The sequence below is a fragment of the Myxocyprinus asiaticus genome, chromosome 31, assembly GCF_019703515.2.
Source record: "Myxocyprinus asiaticus isolate MX2 ecotype Aquarium Trade chromosome 31, UBuf_Myxa_2, whole genome shotgun sequence".
Lineage (NCBI taxonomy): Eukaryota > Metazoa > Chordata > Actinopteri > Cypriniformes > Catostomidae > Myxocyprinus > Myxocyprinus asiaticus.
In genome coordinates this window covers 40,745,055-40,761,895 of record NC_059374.1, presented here as the reverse complement: position 1 = coordinate 40,761,895, position 16,841 = coordinate 40,745,055, and the positions used below count along the sequence as shown (strand labels likewise).

The window sequence follows — 16,841 nt, the reverse complement described above, 5'->3', positions numbered from 1 at the left end:
CTGGATCAGCTTGAAAAATAGCGTTCTGTAGCGTGATCTGAGATGAGGAAGCACAATTTATGATACCAACATTGCCAGATTTAGCTGCTGATTTAAAATATAATTTAATTGTAATCTTGACCAACCGTTTTGGAGATTTCCATACTTTCCCAGTTCAAGCAGATAAGAGCTGTACTTTTATGCCGCTTGCATCTAAAAAAAAACTGCTTCCTGGGAGTGTTCTCATGATGGCTGCTGAGTTCAGTTCATTTCAGTCTTTATAAGGATCTCTTACAGGCAATTTGTTTGCAGTATAACAGCCAGACAGATAAACAACAACACATAGCACGCACACACACAATACCATTTCTAAATAGATAAGAGTAGATATATATACAAACATATAAATATAAAAACATTTAACTTTTTAAAAAGTTCCTATATGACTGTTTAACAATCTGATTGTGCTGGGAACAAACGAGTATTTGTAACAATTACTCCTAATCTTTGGTAGTCTATAACTTGTTCCCAGCGCAATCAGATTGCTAAATAGTACCAACATTGAGTGGACTGACTTGGCTTGAAAGGGTCTTTGGTTCCACCTTCACATCATTACCATAGACACCACAGCTGGGGAACAGCTACAAATAAATGGGTCTCTTATATTAAAAACTTAGATGTATTATGGAGACTTACTGCAACATTCACAACTCAAAACTGCAAAAACGACTAAATCAGAAATCATCATAATTATGACATCACGACCATGAACTTATAACCACCCACATTTCCTATTCAGCAAAGTGCAAAGAGCTTAGCCAGTTGGAACAGAGCTCATCTGCATATTTAAGTCTTAAAGGAACAGTAGTGAAACAGCCTGTTTCATTCTAAGGGCTAGAGAAAGTGTGTAAAATAGGGCTGTCAGAATTAACACGTTAACGCATGTGATTAAAGTTAATGCATTTACTGTTAATACAACATAAATGCTTGTGTGAAGGGCAGAACCTTGGTAACGTGTCTGCCTGGAGTCATTACACTGACGCACATGCCACAAACAGATACACAACAGCACCAGAGCCCTTCTACCAGCTTACAAGCTTAGCATAAAATAGCATAACACGGCGGTCCCATAGACATCCTATGGGCGGTACCGTCGTAACACGCTAGTTGACTGTTATGCACTGTCCTGTGATAGAGCTGTGGCGGTTGTTATCTCTGTAAATAAAAGAATCTCTGACAGCACTTCCCTGTCAGTGATAAAATGATGGAGAAAGGAGCTCTTAACACTAGTTGATGTACAAAACAAGCCCAGATGGGACTTGTGATAGGCTGAAAAATACTTGATTTCTATTTAAGGCATGTTTTAATAACCACAGATGCGGGGCCTGGGTAGCTCAGTGGTAAAATACGCTGGCTACCACCCCCTGGAGTTTGCTAGCTCACTAGTTCGAATTCCAGGGCGTGCTGAGTGACTCCAGCCAGGTCACCTAAGCAACCAAATTGGCCCGGTTGCTATGGAGGGTAGAGTCACATGGGGTAAACTCCTCGTGGTCGCTATAGTGTGGTTCGTTCTCGGTGGGGCACCTGGTGAGTTGAGCATGGTTGCCGCGGTGGATGGCGTGAAGCCTCCACACGCGCTATGTCTCCGTGGCGACGCGTTCTGCAAGCCACGTGATAAGATGTGCGGGTTGACGGTCTCAGATGCGGAGGCAACTGAGATTCATCCTCCGCCACCCGGATTGAGGCGAATCACTACGTGACCACGAGGACTTAGAGCGCATTGGGAATTGGGCATTCCAAATTGGGGAGAAATAAATAAAACAAATAAAAATAAATTTACCAAAGATGCACACCAAATCTTAACTATCACCAGAATGCAGAATGAGACGTGTTTGTTTGCAAGAGCTTTTCATGGTGAGTTCAAAGCGGTGTTAATGCTCTGACATGAATCATGAACGCAGCTTCACGATTGCTGTAGGTAAGCGGATAGCCACAGTCTAATGGCAGATTAATTTTGTGGAGGATGACAGTTTAAGAGATTTAATGCCCATTGTGATTCATATGCAACCTATGGGGAAACTAGTTATTTCAATTAGTCAAACTCCCACTTAGAATTTGGGAAACGTTTAATGTTACTTGAATTTGTGCTATTTTAGTGCCTTTCTAGCTTTATATTGTGGAAGGCTTTGTTTGGAAAATGTTAATAAAGCATTATATTGTTACATATTGTTTAGTTTTCTTTCCTAAGATGGAAATAAATTAATTTTGAGAAGAAAAGTGTATATATAGTTTCAAATTTCAGCACTTGTAAAATCTGCGATTTAATCGTGGTTACAAATTTTAATCGACTGAGAGCACTAGTGTAAAATGATTTCAAAAAATTCAATTATGACTGTTTATGATGCAGGACACTTTTTTTTTTTTTTTTTTTTTTTTTATTTTTTTTTTTTTGGAATGTTAATGTGCATTTGTGGGCTTTTTGTGTATTTAATTGTGTGTTGTGTGGTTTTTCCTCTAGTACATCCTGCTGAACTGCCCGAGTGTGTCCTCATTCGAAAACCATCCCTTCACTCTCACCACGGTGTGTATGTGTTTTTTGAACATGTACTGTCATTTTTTTTTTTGTCTTCACACAGGGTTGAAGGAAATTTGATGATGTAATGTGATGAATGTTGTTGTAGTATCAACTTGCACTCTTTTCCAAAAAGTCATTTCAGAACTGCCCAGAGAAATGTTTTGATTTAGAATTTTAACAAAAGAACTCTCCAACGCAAAACACATTTAGATTTACAAAGTTTGCATTTCTTGCCAAGTCCTTTTTATTGGAACTCTGTTTTTACACACACGCCGCATGTGCTTATAGTATTTCTGCCCCCAGGGGTCTGTTTACGTGAAATGCATGACTGCACCTAATCCTCACACAATCCCTGCTGTGTGTGTTTTACTTAGCTATAGTTTTAGAACAGTTAGCAAAACTTTTGTCAGATTTCCTTTTCTGGGTTAGCTTACAATGTGTCCTAACCAGACAAAATGCGGTGAAGCGACAAGAAATAATTGTGTGTGAATTTTTAGTTTTTGTCCGAACTAATCTGCAACGACCAGTGTTGCAGTCGTTATATCAAACTAAAAATTTATGGTATTTGTGCTTTACTTTCTGAAAATAATGGTTTATTAACATTTCAATTATTATTATTGTTATGTTTATATTTATTAGGGCTGGGTATCGCCTGGCACCTACGTATTGCAGTACACATCTTGATTCGATATATTGCGATAAATCACAATTTGAATTTATTTGTAAATTTAATAAATAATTAAACAGTGATTGTTCATAAGGGACTTTGCATGTTTGCAGCTTTGCACTTTAAGACGGTGACTGACTATTTGACTTAATATTTATTTTCAAATATTTGTTTACTTTGTACATTTGTTCATTTTATACTGTATATAATATATATTTTTTTTGTGTAATTAATTGTTCATTTAGCTTTGTTCAGGGTTCTTTTCAAAGTTCTTTGTTATCTGTTAATTTATAAGGCCAGTTTGGTATTGAAAAAAGTTTTTGAACTTGTTATGGAGAGAACAACAAAGTTTGTTTACCCATTTTTGTAATGTAATTCAATACCGTGATGATGCAGTATACCGTGATAAAAGCTTCAGCAACTATCGTGATGTGAAAATTTGATACCGTCACATTAAAATGAAGAGTCGAGTCATATCGGTAACCTTTTAAAAGCTGTTTTAATCTACATGGAGAGGGTCCGCACCTGGGGGCTGCCATTTTAGAATCACATGACCAGCCAAATACTACTTAATCTCTGTAACCGCCCTGTTATTTGACACTTTCACTTATTGATTAAAGTAAACGTGGCTGACTGTGAAAGTCCAAGATGACACAAAGATAAAAGTTGTACTGAATGTACCTTTTAAGTATCAATACAAGATCATGAGAAAAAGTATTGTGATATAATGATATTGGATTGACTAGGGCTGCAACAAACTATTATTTTGATAATTGACTAATTTAACGATTATTAGAACAATTATTCGACTATTCGGGTGATTATTGCACCGATTAATCATTAGCTCTTTAATCGATTATTCAGCTTGTGCCTTTACTTAAAAGGTTGTATTAAACGTGCTTACTAACAATAAAGAGGACAAAATCATATTTAAAAATACCTCTAAATGACATTCACTGAATTAAAGGGGGAAAAACACTTTTTTTATTAAGTTTAATTCAGTAAAGAATTCACTGCAAAAAATCTTTATCAAGTGTTTTGTCTTGTTTTCCATTTAAAAATATAGAAAAATCCTTAAAACAAGATACATTTACTTTAGAAGCAACATAAGAATGTCTCTTGAATATAAGCGTCTGTGAATAAGTGTTTTTTTTTTTTACTAGTGCAGTAAAATATACTATCAAAATATACTTATATTCAAGATTCTCTGAAAGCAAGCATAAATATCCTATATGTTGCTTCTTAGGTAAATGTATCTTGTTTTAAAGATTTTTAGATATTTTAAAATATTTAATACTATATTCAACATTCTTCTGCAGTATAGCTCCTAAAGTAAATGTATGTTATTTTAAAGGAGTTTTAGATATTTATATTTTAAAACAAGCCAAAACAACAACAAATCAATAACTTATTTTATTGCAGTGTATAATGGGCGAAGAATACCCCCTCTCACTTTTTTTGTTCACTTCGATCCATCTTTATCTTACAAAAACAAACCTTTCTCTTCTTAATAAAGCTGCATATCGCAGATTTTCTTCACTATAAGATACACACCGTGACACATATTTTATGATTCACTAATCACTACATTGTGAACCATCACGTTATAATCTAGCTGCAGCAATGATGCAGTTTCAAACTCTTCCCCTTAGATCAGGTCACTTCACGCGACTCATTGAAGAGGCGCTGACCGCACAGAGAAATGCCAGTTTCGGAGTTTGTACTTATTTACATGACCTGCTTCCTTATTTGACCTTTAATAAAGAATGCATTAAAGATATAACACCGGGGTGTTTCCTTTAAGATGCTCTGACATGCAAGTTTTGCTTCAGTTGAACGGCAGCTCCGGCTCTGCTTTATTTCACAATGAGAGTACTTCTGAATTTACTTATTTGGTATTTTTGTATAATTCCCTCATACTTTGCGATATACATCACCTTAAGCTGTTTGGAAAGTTTTGAGTGCGTCTGGACTGTGAGCTGTGTGATCTCTATCAGGCGCAAGCTGGTCGGTGCTCCTCTTGCGCGCCATCATTAGAGTTTAATGTGATCTCATGTTGCGTTAAATGAGATCAAATGGCTATTCAACGATGGAAATTTTTGTCGACAATTAAAATATATATATATATTTTTTTATTGTCAACATGGTCAATAACGTCGACTAATCGTTTCAGCCCTAATATTTATTATGATATTTATGTTCTTAATTTATATCTGTTATTTATTTTTTTCATTTGTTGTTGTAGACTGCGATATTTACGTCACAGCAAAAGGGGCCAACAAGTCGAGCTAGTCTGTACATTTTGGAATTTGGGGAGGTGATTGTATGCGATTTTGTGACCACTTCATTATTTTAATTACTTTTAAGTTTCCTTTGAAGTGTAATTTGAATTTAGAAACCTTTTTTTATTATTATTTAAGTTTTATGACAAAATCAACTAGAAGTGAAGTGTGTCCAAAAAAGTGATTTTTTTTTTTTTTTTTTTTTTTTTTTTTGCACTGGGTGTCCACGCCTACTGTGAAATCGTCTAAACTATAATACATAGATGTGTATTAAAGGATTAATTTACACAAAAATGAAAATTCAGTCATTGTTTACTCACCCCTGTCTTGTTTTAGCCCTATATGACTATTTCTTTTTCTTAACACAAAGTGAGAAATTGTGAAAAAAATTGTGCTCAGTGATGTCATACAATGCCAGTTTATGGTGACCAACTCTTCAAACTTCAAAAGAATACAAAAGTATAATTCAGAAGTCTAATAAATTATTCTATGAGAATCATGATTGTTATGAAAGCATACGATAAGGTTTGGCCAGAAACAAACTGAAATCGAATGTATTATTAGTGAAAATGTTCACTGACAGTTGATCTCCTGTGCACGTTCATGATAGGGCAAGAGAGCAACCGTTCATGCAGCGCCCTCACGACATTGGGACGTTCAAGCGAAAACTTGTTTTGTTTATCTTAAAACAGGTCCTCCATAGCGATGGCGACAGCAGAACACAACACAGCTGCTCAAAAACCAGAGAACAGAATTTAATAAGCATGTCTGAAGAGTTTCTAGTAGCAGAATTGATGCATTTCTATGCTCAGCCTTATTTTTTTTTAATGGAATACTCCGAAACAAAGAGGCTACAGGCACCCACAGTCACACCGTTTCCTAACCTGAAGGCAAATGACACAAGATAAATGGTATTTTTCCTATGTTTATTCAGAGTTTTTGTCTATTTACGGCATTGCGTGGGTAACTCCGTCCACTATGAACTGGCACCGGTCCAAAAACTAAAAAAAGTAAATAAATAAGGCTGGGCATAGAAATGTATCATTTCTTCTACTAGACTCTTCAGACATGTTTAGTAAGTTCTGTTCTCTGTTTTGCATGCAGCTGTGTTGTGTTCTGTTGTTGCTATTGCTATGGAGGACCTGTTTTTAGATAAACAAAATGAGTTTTCACTTGAACGCCCCAATGTCGCGAGGGAGCTGCATGTACTGTTGCTCTTGTGCCCTATCATGAACTCGCACAGGAGATCAACGGTCAGTGAACATTTCACTAAATAATACATTAGATTTCAGTTTGTTTCACACCAAAATCTCATGGAATAATTTATTAGACTTCTGAATTATACTTTTGCATTCTTTTGAAGCTTGAAGATGCAGTCACCATAAACTGCCATTGTATGACATCACTGAGCACAATTTTTTTGCAATTTCTCCCTTTGTGTTAAGAAAAAGAAAGAAAGACATATAGGGCTATAACAACACAGGGGTGAATAAACATTTACTGAATTTTCATTTTTGGGTGAACTGTCCCTTTAAGCATCTACAGTATGTTGTTTCCTTACATTGTTTTAAACTGTTGTTGTTCCGCAGTGTCCAACAGAGAAGAATGAAACATTTGGTATTCATCTCAGGGTTCTGGGAGACTGGACATGTGAGCACAAACACACACACACTCACAGTATATTAAATACTTTGTTCCAGATTTAAATTCAAAGACTTGTGTAAAAATGTGTACACTGTTTGCATACTTCCAAGGCTGTCCTGCTGACACACACATTTTTGTTGGCTCAGTTCAGTCTTGTATCATACACTTTCCATGATGTCATGCTTTACAGGCATGATCTGTTCCTGGAAAGAAAACACACTTTACAAAAGCAATACTCCTCCAATACAAACACACACAGAGACAGACACACTGTCTGCTTTTATCTGTATTCTGCATTTTTTTTTCTTTAGTGACTTTGCATGCTTCGCTATTACTGGTGCTCATACTTCGGATTATGGATTTGAACAAACCTCAATATCTAGCTGTTTCTAGTATGTGGTTTTTCTCTCTGTTCTGTATCAGCAAGATTTTCTCAGCTGCTTCTTCAACAGACAAACAGCTCAGAAATCCTTCCCATGATGCCACAGAGGAGATATCCCATGTAAGTCTGCTGTGTGTTTGTGAAGAAAAAAAAATGTCAGAGCTTTTTTAGGTTGTGATCCCCCAGTATCCAGCACACAATATACTAAGGTGAAATGTCACGACCTTCTGACCGTGTAATAACAACAGTTTTTTCAAATGTGCACATGTGTGGGTGGGGTGTCAGGTGTATTTAACATCATTCTGTGTCCAATCAGAATTAAAACATCATTTCCTCACAGTTTTGCAGCTGCTCTTTTATGTTTGTCTTTACAGTGGGAAATGACTGCACATCCTCATCCTGTGTATATCGTGTCTGTGCATGTGTGTATCTACTGTACATGAGTGTATCTTTTCTGCTTTTGCATGCAAGTGTGTGTTTGCTTGTTTCCTATACGAGTTGTAACAAAGTTTGCATCTGTTTGGTTGGAAAATTTGACCGCCTTAAGTGAATTTTGCAGCCAGTAGTGTTTTCTGATACAATGTGTCAGAAAACAATGGCATACTACCATAATACTTATAGTAACTTGCAGTATAACTACTGTGCACAGTATGCACATTATCTGTAGTAATACTGTATCCTTCTATGCCATGCAATGATGAATGATCCTGAGGCAATATCACACAATTTTAATCTCATGATTTGATTATTTGATTGGACTGACAAAACACAAAGCCATGGTGCTGACACACGAGACTAAAACAAGAGGTGCACATGGTAATGGGGAACCAAACACAGCCCTCACACATCACACAAGACTGACAGAAGAGTGCATGGCAAGAGGACCGAAACCAAAGCCATGCGCTCACAAAAGACATGGAGCATGAGTGTCCGAATCCCGACCCCGAACATAAACCAAACTAGGCTGAGTCAGGACCCAGACACTGTGCTTCAATCATGAAAACACAAACACAGAACATGAGTGTCAGGATCCTGTCACCACTATAAACATGACTGACAATGTGACAGGATCCTCACAGGTAGACTGTGGGTATCTGCACTGTTACAGCAATCATGAAGCTGCTTTCATGATTCGCGTCAGGGCGTCAGTGCCCCTTTGAACTCCCCATGAAAAGCATTTCCAGACAAAAGCGTCTCATTCTGCGTTTTGGTGAGAGTTAAGACTAGACTTTCTTCTGCGGTAATTAAAATGCGCCTTACAAGTCTCATCTGGGCTTGTTTTGTACATCATACAGCACTAAGAGCTCCTTTCTCCATTTTATCACTGACAGGGAAGCGCTGTCAGAGATTCTTTTATTTTGTAAGATAATAACCTCCGCAGCTCTATCATTGGAGAGTATTACGACAGTATCGCCCATAGAATGTCTATGGGACCACTGCGTTGTGCTGTTTTATGCTACGCTTGTAGGCTTGTCTTGGTAGAAGGGCCCTGGCATTGTGTCTGTTTGTGGCATGTGCATCAGTGTAATGACTCCAGGCGGACACATTACAAAGGTTCCGCCCTTTACGCAAGTGTTTATGCTGTATTAACGGTAAATGCGTTAATCGCGATTAAGAAAAATGTACATTAAACTTTTTTAATTAATCGCATGCGTTAACACATTAATTCTGACAGCTCTTTATTTATTTTTTTACACAAAATTGGATTAAAACGGAAAAATCATATTTATTTCTGAGATGATAACTGTATGCCACTGAATCAAAAATGCAACATGGTGAGGTCATGTGACGAAAATGGAGCATAGTACTGTTCAAAACATTTTATCATTGCATACTGCATACCATTTCACATATATACTTCTTAAAGGGATAGTTCACCCAAAAATTTACATTCTGTCACTGTTTACTCAGTCTCATGTTATTCTAAACCTGTATGACTTCTGTGGAACACAAAAGGAGATGTTAGGCAGAATGACAGCCTCAGACACCATTCACTTTAATTTTGTGGAGAAAAAAAAGATGCATAGAAGAAAGTTACATGGATTTGGAACGGTGTGAGGGTGGATAAATTATGAAAGAATTTTCATTTTTGGGTGAAATTTTCCTTTAAAAAATATATATATATATATAATTTTTTTTTTTTTTATGTATATATTTTTAATGAATAGTTGACTTATTTTTTTAAATTTATCAAATAGATTAAAAACAGTTTACAATGCAATAAGTGCGCTATCCTGAACATGGCCAATATGCCCACACACAGCGTGTCTCATCTAATTGTTTCTCACTTCTTCGTTGTCTCACCCCAGAGTGCATGTGGATGGTCCGTTTGGCAGTCCGTCAGAGGACGTGTTTAATTATGAGGTCAGCCTGTGTGTGGCGGGAGGGATTGGAGTCACACCATTCGCTTGTGTTCTGCAAGCTCTCTTGTGAGTGATCAACTAACCGGTCAGTCCCATTAACTATAATAGACTTCAGGTATGCTCGGAATGGCATACTACCTGCTATTTTTGAAAGAAAATATGTAGTTCCTATACTGTGCACAGTATGTGAATTGTCTGTGTGCATAAAGTTTTATTTATTTATATTATTTTTCCATTTTTCTTTTAATATACATCTGTACTCTGTTGTAGCGCTTTGGGTATGAGAAAAGCACATTATCAATAAAATGTATTATTATAAAATATTACCTACTGTACTACATTTGGCAAAGGCAGTATGCAGTACATACTGTAGTTTTATAGTAGGCAGTATGCGGTTGTCGTTCCCTAGCATCCAGCAGAGGGTGCTTGGTTTCTTGTGTGAAAACTGCCAGCTTTTAAACTCCACTAGCTGTACTGAATATGGTCTACTATTACCGTTACTAACAGTATATACTGTTGTTTAAAAGTAGGCAGTATGCAGTATATACTGTCATTTACAGTAATAGTAGACAGTATTTAGTATATACTGTAGTTTATTAATAGGCAGTATGCAGCATACACTATCATTTACAGTAATAGTAGACAGTATTTAGTATATACTGTAGTTTATTAATAGGCAGTATGCAGCATATACTATCATTTACAGTAATAGTAGACAGTATTTAGTATATACTGTAGTTATCATTTACAGTAATAGACAGTATTTAGTATATACTGTAGTTTATTAATAGGCAGTATGCAGCATATACTATCATTTACAGTAATAGTAGACAGTATGTAGTATATACTGTAGTTTATTAATAGGCAGTATGCAGTTTATACTATCATTTACAGTAATAATAAGACAGTATTTAGTATATACTGTAGTTATCATTTACAGTAATAATAGACAGTATTTAGTATATACTGTAGTTATCATTTACAGTAATAGTAGACAGTATTTAGTATATACTGTAGTTTATTAATAGGCAGTATGCAGCATATACTATCATTTACAGTAATAGTAGACAGTATTTAGTATATACTGTAGTTATCATTTACAGTAATAGTAGACAGTATTTAGTATATACTGTAGTTATCATTTACAGTAATAGTAGACAGTATTTAGTATATACTGTAGTTATCATTTACAGTAATAGTAGACAGTATTTAGTATATACTGTAGTTTATTAATAGGCAGTATGCAGCATATACTATCATTTACAGTAATAGTAGACAGTATTTAGTATATACTGTAGTTATCATTTACAGTAATCGACAGTATTTAGTATATACTGTAGTTATCATTTACAGTAATAGTAGACAGTATTTAGTATATACTGTAGTTTATTAATAGGCAGTATGGAGCATATACTATCATTTACAGTAATAGTAGACAGTATTTAGTATATACTGTAGTTATCATTTACAGTAATAGTAGACAGTATTTAGTATATACTGTAGTTTATTAATAGGCAGTATGCAGCATATACTATCATTTACAGTAATAGTAGACAGTATTTAGTATATAATGTAGTTTAATAGCAGGCAGTATTTATTTGTACTGTACAGAATGCAGTATGCAAGTATTGCTTTTCAGAACACAGACTTCATATAGGTGTATGTGATTAATACAATTCCCTGAGTCTTAAACACATTCAGCTCTCTCTAATGTGCATAGTCTTGTGTGTGTGTGTGTGTGTGTGTGTGTGTTACAGTGAAAACTGGCATCAGTATAAGTTGAGGAGGCTGTATTTTGTTTGGGTGTGCAGAGAACTTCAGTCCTTCTATTGGTTTGCTGATCTACTGTGCAGCCTTCATGAGAGGGTAAAACACACACACACACACACACACACCCCTCTACTGAATAATTAAAATGGTTAGGTCTGTATCGCCACCTACTGGCTGATTTAACCCAGCAGACATGTTACAGTATAATGCCATCTGTTTCTCTAATACTTTATATTTACATTTAATAATGAATATCCCACTTTTAATCTCTCTGTAGCTGTGGCAGGACAATCGTCCAGACTACTTGAATGTTCAGCTCTACCTCAGTAACACTCAGGGATTACAGGTGACTTTTTAAACCATTTCATTGTGTTATTAGTAGTTTTCTTTATACTTAAGTTTAGGGATTGGAACAAACCTTTAAACCCAAGTTACAAACTTCAGTGCATTCATCACTTTAATTTTTAATCTGAAAGTATTTCTTGTCTTTTGAAGAACATCAGTGAGGAACGTTACCGTTTCTTGAGCTCCAGGCTTCAGATCGGTCGACCAAAGTGGAAACTCCTTTTCCAGGAGATAGGGAGAGCCAATCGGATGTGAGTGTGGAGGATACGTTGCCATTATTGGCTGGTTGTTTGAATTTAATGATTGTAATACTCAAACATGTGTGTGTCCTGCAGTACAAGAGTGGGAGTGTTCTGCTGTGGACCTAAAGGAATTTCTAAATCATTACACTCTCTGTGCAATTCAAACATACACTCAGGAACTGCCTTCGAGTACAACAAAGAATCGTTCAGCTGAGGTATTGCAAACGAAAAACAAATGAATAATGCCAAAAGAGGGATGAAGACAAGAAAGGACAGTTACACTGTAGAACCAGAGATAAACATCTGAATTTTATGGACAGCATCATCTTAAAATAAATCCTCGAAAAAGGGGACAGAAAGCTGGTAAACTGTATAACAAGAGGGGAAATCTTGCACAGTCTTATTCAGGGAAAATTTGTGCCTCAGAGTTTGTCTATATAAACCAAACACTTGAAAGACCTTAACACTTATTCATAACCTGTTATCCTCTCTGACAGGGATAGTTCACCTGTAAATGACAATTCTGTCAGCATTTACTCACCCTCATGTTGTTCCTAACCTGTTTTATTGGCTATTCCATTTTGTTTTTCAATGATTTGGTCTATTTTTTTCATATATCCCACACAAATCCACCCATTACATAAAGTGTACATCAACCATATTTGAAGTATTTTTTACAAATTTCTCATTTATTTCAAATATTTATTTCTTTTGTATTTTGAGAAGTAGCACAATAATGGTTTCTGTTTACTTTGGACGTATTTTATTATCATTCATATTTTATTATGAACAAAGTTTTTGTAAATGTCCAAAATGTACTGCACTGTTATTGTATTTCAACTGCCAATGATTTCATTGGATCTACAGTTTTTTCATACTTTGATTTGTCTTATAAACGAAATGTTAAATATTAGTTTGTGTGTGTGTGTGTGTGTATATATATATATATATATATATATAATATAATATACATACATTGCATTCAGAAAGTATTCAGGCCAAATTTTGTTATGTTGCAGCCTTATGCTATAAATTATGTATTTTTTTCACATCAGTCTACACTCCATACCCCATAATGACAAAGCAAAAACCAGAATAAAAAGAAAAAAATGAGGGGGGCCTGGGTAGCTCAGTGGTAAAGCTGTCTACCACCCCTGAAGTTCGCTAGTTCGAATCCCAGGGCATGCTGAGTGACTCCAGCCAGGTCTCCTATGCAACCAAATCGGCCCGGTTGCTAGGGAGGGTAGATTCACATGGGGTAACCTCCTCGTGGTCACTATAATGTGGTTCGCTCTCGTGGGGGGGCGTGGTGAGTTGAGCGCGGATGCCGCGGTGGATGGCGTGAAGCCTCCACATGCGCTATGTCTCCGTGGCAATGCGCTCAACAAGCCACATGATAAGATGCGCGGATTGACAGTCTCCGATGCGGAGGCAACTGGGATTCACTACGCCACCACGAGGACTTAAAAGTGCACTGGGAATTGGGCATTCCAAATTGGTTTAAAAGGGGGAAAAAATCCACACACAAAAAAAGAAACAAATTAAATATCACATTGACATAAGTATTCAGACCCTTAACTCAGTAATTAGTTGAAGCACCTTTGGCAGCGATTACAGCCTCAAGTCTTTTTGGGTATGATGCAACAAGCTTTGCACACCTGGATTTGGGGATTTTCTGCCATTCTTTTCTGCAGATCCTCTCAAGCTCTGTCAGGTTGGATGGGGACCATCGGTGGACAGCCATTTTCAGATCTCTCCAGAGATGTTCAATTGGGTTCAAGTCCGGGCTCTGGCTGGGCCACTCAAGGACATTCATAGAGTTGTCCCTAAGCCACACTTAGATTGTCTTGGCTGTGTGCTTAGGGTCATTGTCCTGTTGGAAGGTGAACCTTCAGCCCAGTCTGAGGTCCTGAGCACTCTGGACCAGGCTTTCTTTTAGGATATCTCTATATTTTGCTGTGTTCAGCTTTCCTTCAACCCTGACCAGTCCCCCAGTCCCTGCCGCTGAAAAACATCCCACAGCATGATGCTACCACCACCATGCTTCACCGTTGGGATGGTGTTGCGCAGGTGATGAGCGGTGCCTGGTTTCCTCCAGACATAACGCTTAGAATTGAGGCCAAACAGTTCAATCTTCGTCTCATCAGACCAGAGAATCTTGTTTCTCACAATCTGAGAGTCCTTTAGGTGCTTTTTTTATGTGTCCTTGCACTGAGGAGAGGCTTCCGTCTGGCCACTCTGTCATAAAGCCCAGATTGGTGGAGTGTTGCAGTGATGGTTGTCCTTCTGCAAGTTTCTCCCATCTCCACACATGATCTCTGGAGCTCAACCAGAGTGACCATCGGGTTTTTGGTCACCTCTCTTACCAAGGCCCTTCTCCCCTGATTGCTCAGTTTGGCTGGGCGGCCAGCTCTAGGAAGAGGACTGGTTGTTCCAAACTTCCTTCAGTGAAGCCAACATTTTTTGTAGCCTTCCCCAGATCTGTGCCTTGACACAATCCTTTCTCTGAGCTCTGCAGGCAGTTCCTTTGACCTCATGGCTTGGTTTTTGCTCTGATATTTATTTTCAGCTGTAGACCTTTTATAGACAGGTGTGTGCCTTTTCTAAATCATGTCCAATCAATTGAATTTGCCATCAGTGGACTCCAATCAAAGTGTAGAAACATCTCAAAGATGATCCAGAGAAATGGGATGCACCTGAGTTAAATTTCAAGTGTCATAGCAAAGAGTCTGAATACTTATGTGATATTTCAGTTTTTTCTTTTTAATAAATTTGCAAAGATTATCAATAGCAAAAATTATCAATAATCAGTTTTTTCTTTGTCATTATGAGGTATGGAGTGAAAATTGATGTGGAAAAAAAATAATTTAAAGCATTTTAGCATAAGGCTACAACATAACAAAATGTGAAAAAAAAAAAAATGACGGGGTCTGAATATATATATATATATATATATATATATATAAATAAATAAATATTTCAGGATCAAGATTTTTTGCATTGTCACATTTAAGTGACAATGTCGTATTTCCATATATATTATAAAATGTATATAAATATATTATATAATATTTTACGATTATTAAGATGTTTTGCATTGTGCCATTATTTTTGTGACACTTTTGTAAAAGTTGTTTCGTAAAAAAATAAAATAAAATGTCTCCCAATGTTTACTGCTGTAAAACAAAAAAACAAACAAAAAATATTTGAATAGTAAAATACATTTGTTAAACATAATGTATTCATTGTACTGAATTTAATTAAATATTTTCATAACTGTTCTACTAATATTTTATTTTGGAATCCTTCAGTCCATTAAAGGTGCAGTTTGTAAGATTCAGAAACCCTTGTTATTAATGACACCTGTGGCCGTTAAGTGAACTGCAGCCAGCTACCTGTTGCTCGTGTTCGCGCACACACTCCATAGGGACACGAGCGAGCGAACATCGACCAAAACAATGACGTAACGTACAAAGAGACTGAACGTGATTCACCGATATCATGAATTAAAATTACACAGTTATGATTGTTTTACTACAAACTTTGAGACTGTATATTATATTTGATTCTCCAGTGCTGGAACAGGGCTAAAACAAAGTGTGGATATAGGTCTGACTATGCGAGACTGTAGTTTGAAGTAATCACTTTTCTTTACATGATACATTGACTGCATTTATACGATAGCCTATGTTGGCGTTAGCTAGCTAGCCAGCTTTATCAATAGCTGTTAGCTAAATTTGGTGGATGATGACAGCAGCTGTTTATAAAATAGACTGTACATTATAAATATGTTGACACAATTCAGTATTGATGTGATTCCATCACAACTGTCATTTTGATATATCGATGCGCTATTGTTTTATAATAATAGATTGTAAATATTTTCTGTTTAACCAAGTTACGTTACACGAATGAATGGAGCTATTTGCATTATCTTGAACATTGTCTAGCATTCATTTCATGTGTTATTGTAGTTTAGCTAAAATTACACAGATCAGTCCTTATGGCACTATATTTCACATGCTTTGCAGTTATGCAAGCTTACCTGTCCAATAAGAAGAACGCCAATTCAGGGTCAGTTTTGATCCCCAAAACCGAACAAAAGGTCCCTCCAGGCATCAAATGCCCTGCCGATATTCACTCTAGTTTTCACTCGACTACAATCACGTTCCCGTTTAGCCAGATGGGATTCAGTAGATAAATGTTTTTTTTGTTTTTGGCTTACTCAGAGTTTGTGTAGGAGTCGGTGTTGTGTTGGGAGCTGGATGTTTGCTGGATTCCATCTCTAAGATAAAGTTACATAGTGTTACAGTTTGTTATCGCTGTTGAATAGCGGAAGAGAAGCACAGAGGCAAGGCTCTCGGGAGCGTGCATAAACGTCACATCCTTTGGATTTTCCCGGCAAAAGCGACCCACTCCCTTCGCATGAAAATCAGTCTACAGGCTTTAATAGACAAACTAGGAAGTCCGGGAAGGGCTCATTTTTTAAGTTGCATTACAAGCCGTTCACACATTGGCAAAAAAAGGGTGAATATTACATGAAAATTGTTACGTATTGCACCTTTAAATGAAATAATATATATATTATTTCC

At 36.6% G+C, this 16,841-nt stretch overlaps 1 protein-coding gene across 1 annotated transcript in view; it reads left to right on the top strand.

Annotated features, from left to right (window-relative positions):
• LOC127422595 (NADPH oxidase 4) overlaps positions 1-16,662 on the top strand; it is a 47,730-nt gene extending 31,068 nt beyond the window's left edge. Inside the window, exons 11-18 of the mRNA XM_051666255.1 lie at positions 2,498-2,560; positions 7,093-7,153; positions 7,571-7,649; positions 9,839-9,958; positions 11,650-11,758; positions 11,940-12,008; positions 12,158-12,258; positions 12,343-16,662. Of these exons, the coding sequence (XP_051522215.1) occupies positions 2,498-2,560; positions 7,093-7,153; positions 7,571-7,649; positions 9,839-9,958; positions 11,650-11,758; positions 11,940-12,008; positions 12,158-12,258; positions 12,343-12,463 (723 nt within the window). The 3' untranslated portion in view covers positions 12,464-16,662. The remainder of the gene's footprint in view (positions 1-2,497; positions 2,561-7,092; positions 7,154-7,570; positions 7,650-9,838; positions 9,959-11,649; positions 11,759-11,939; positions 12,009-12,157; positions 12,259-12,342) is intronic.
• Positions 16,663-16,841: the final 179 nt, after the last annotated feature.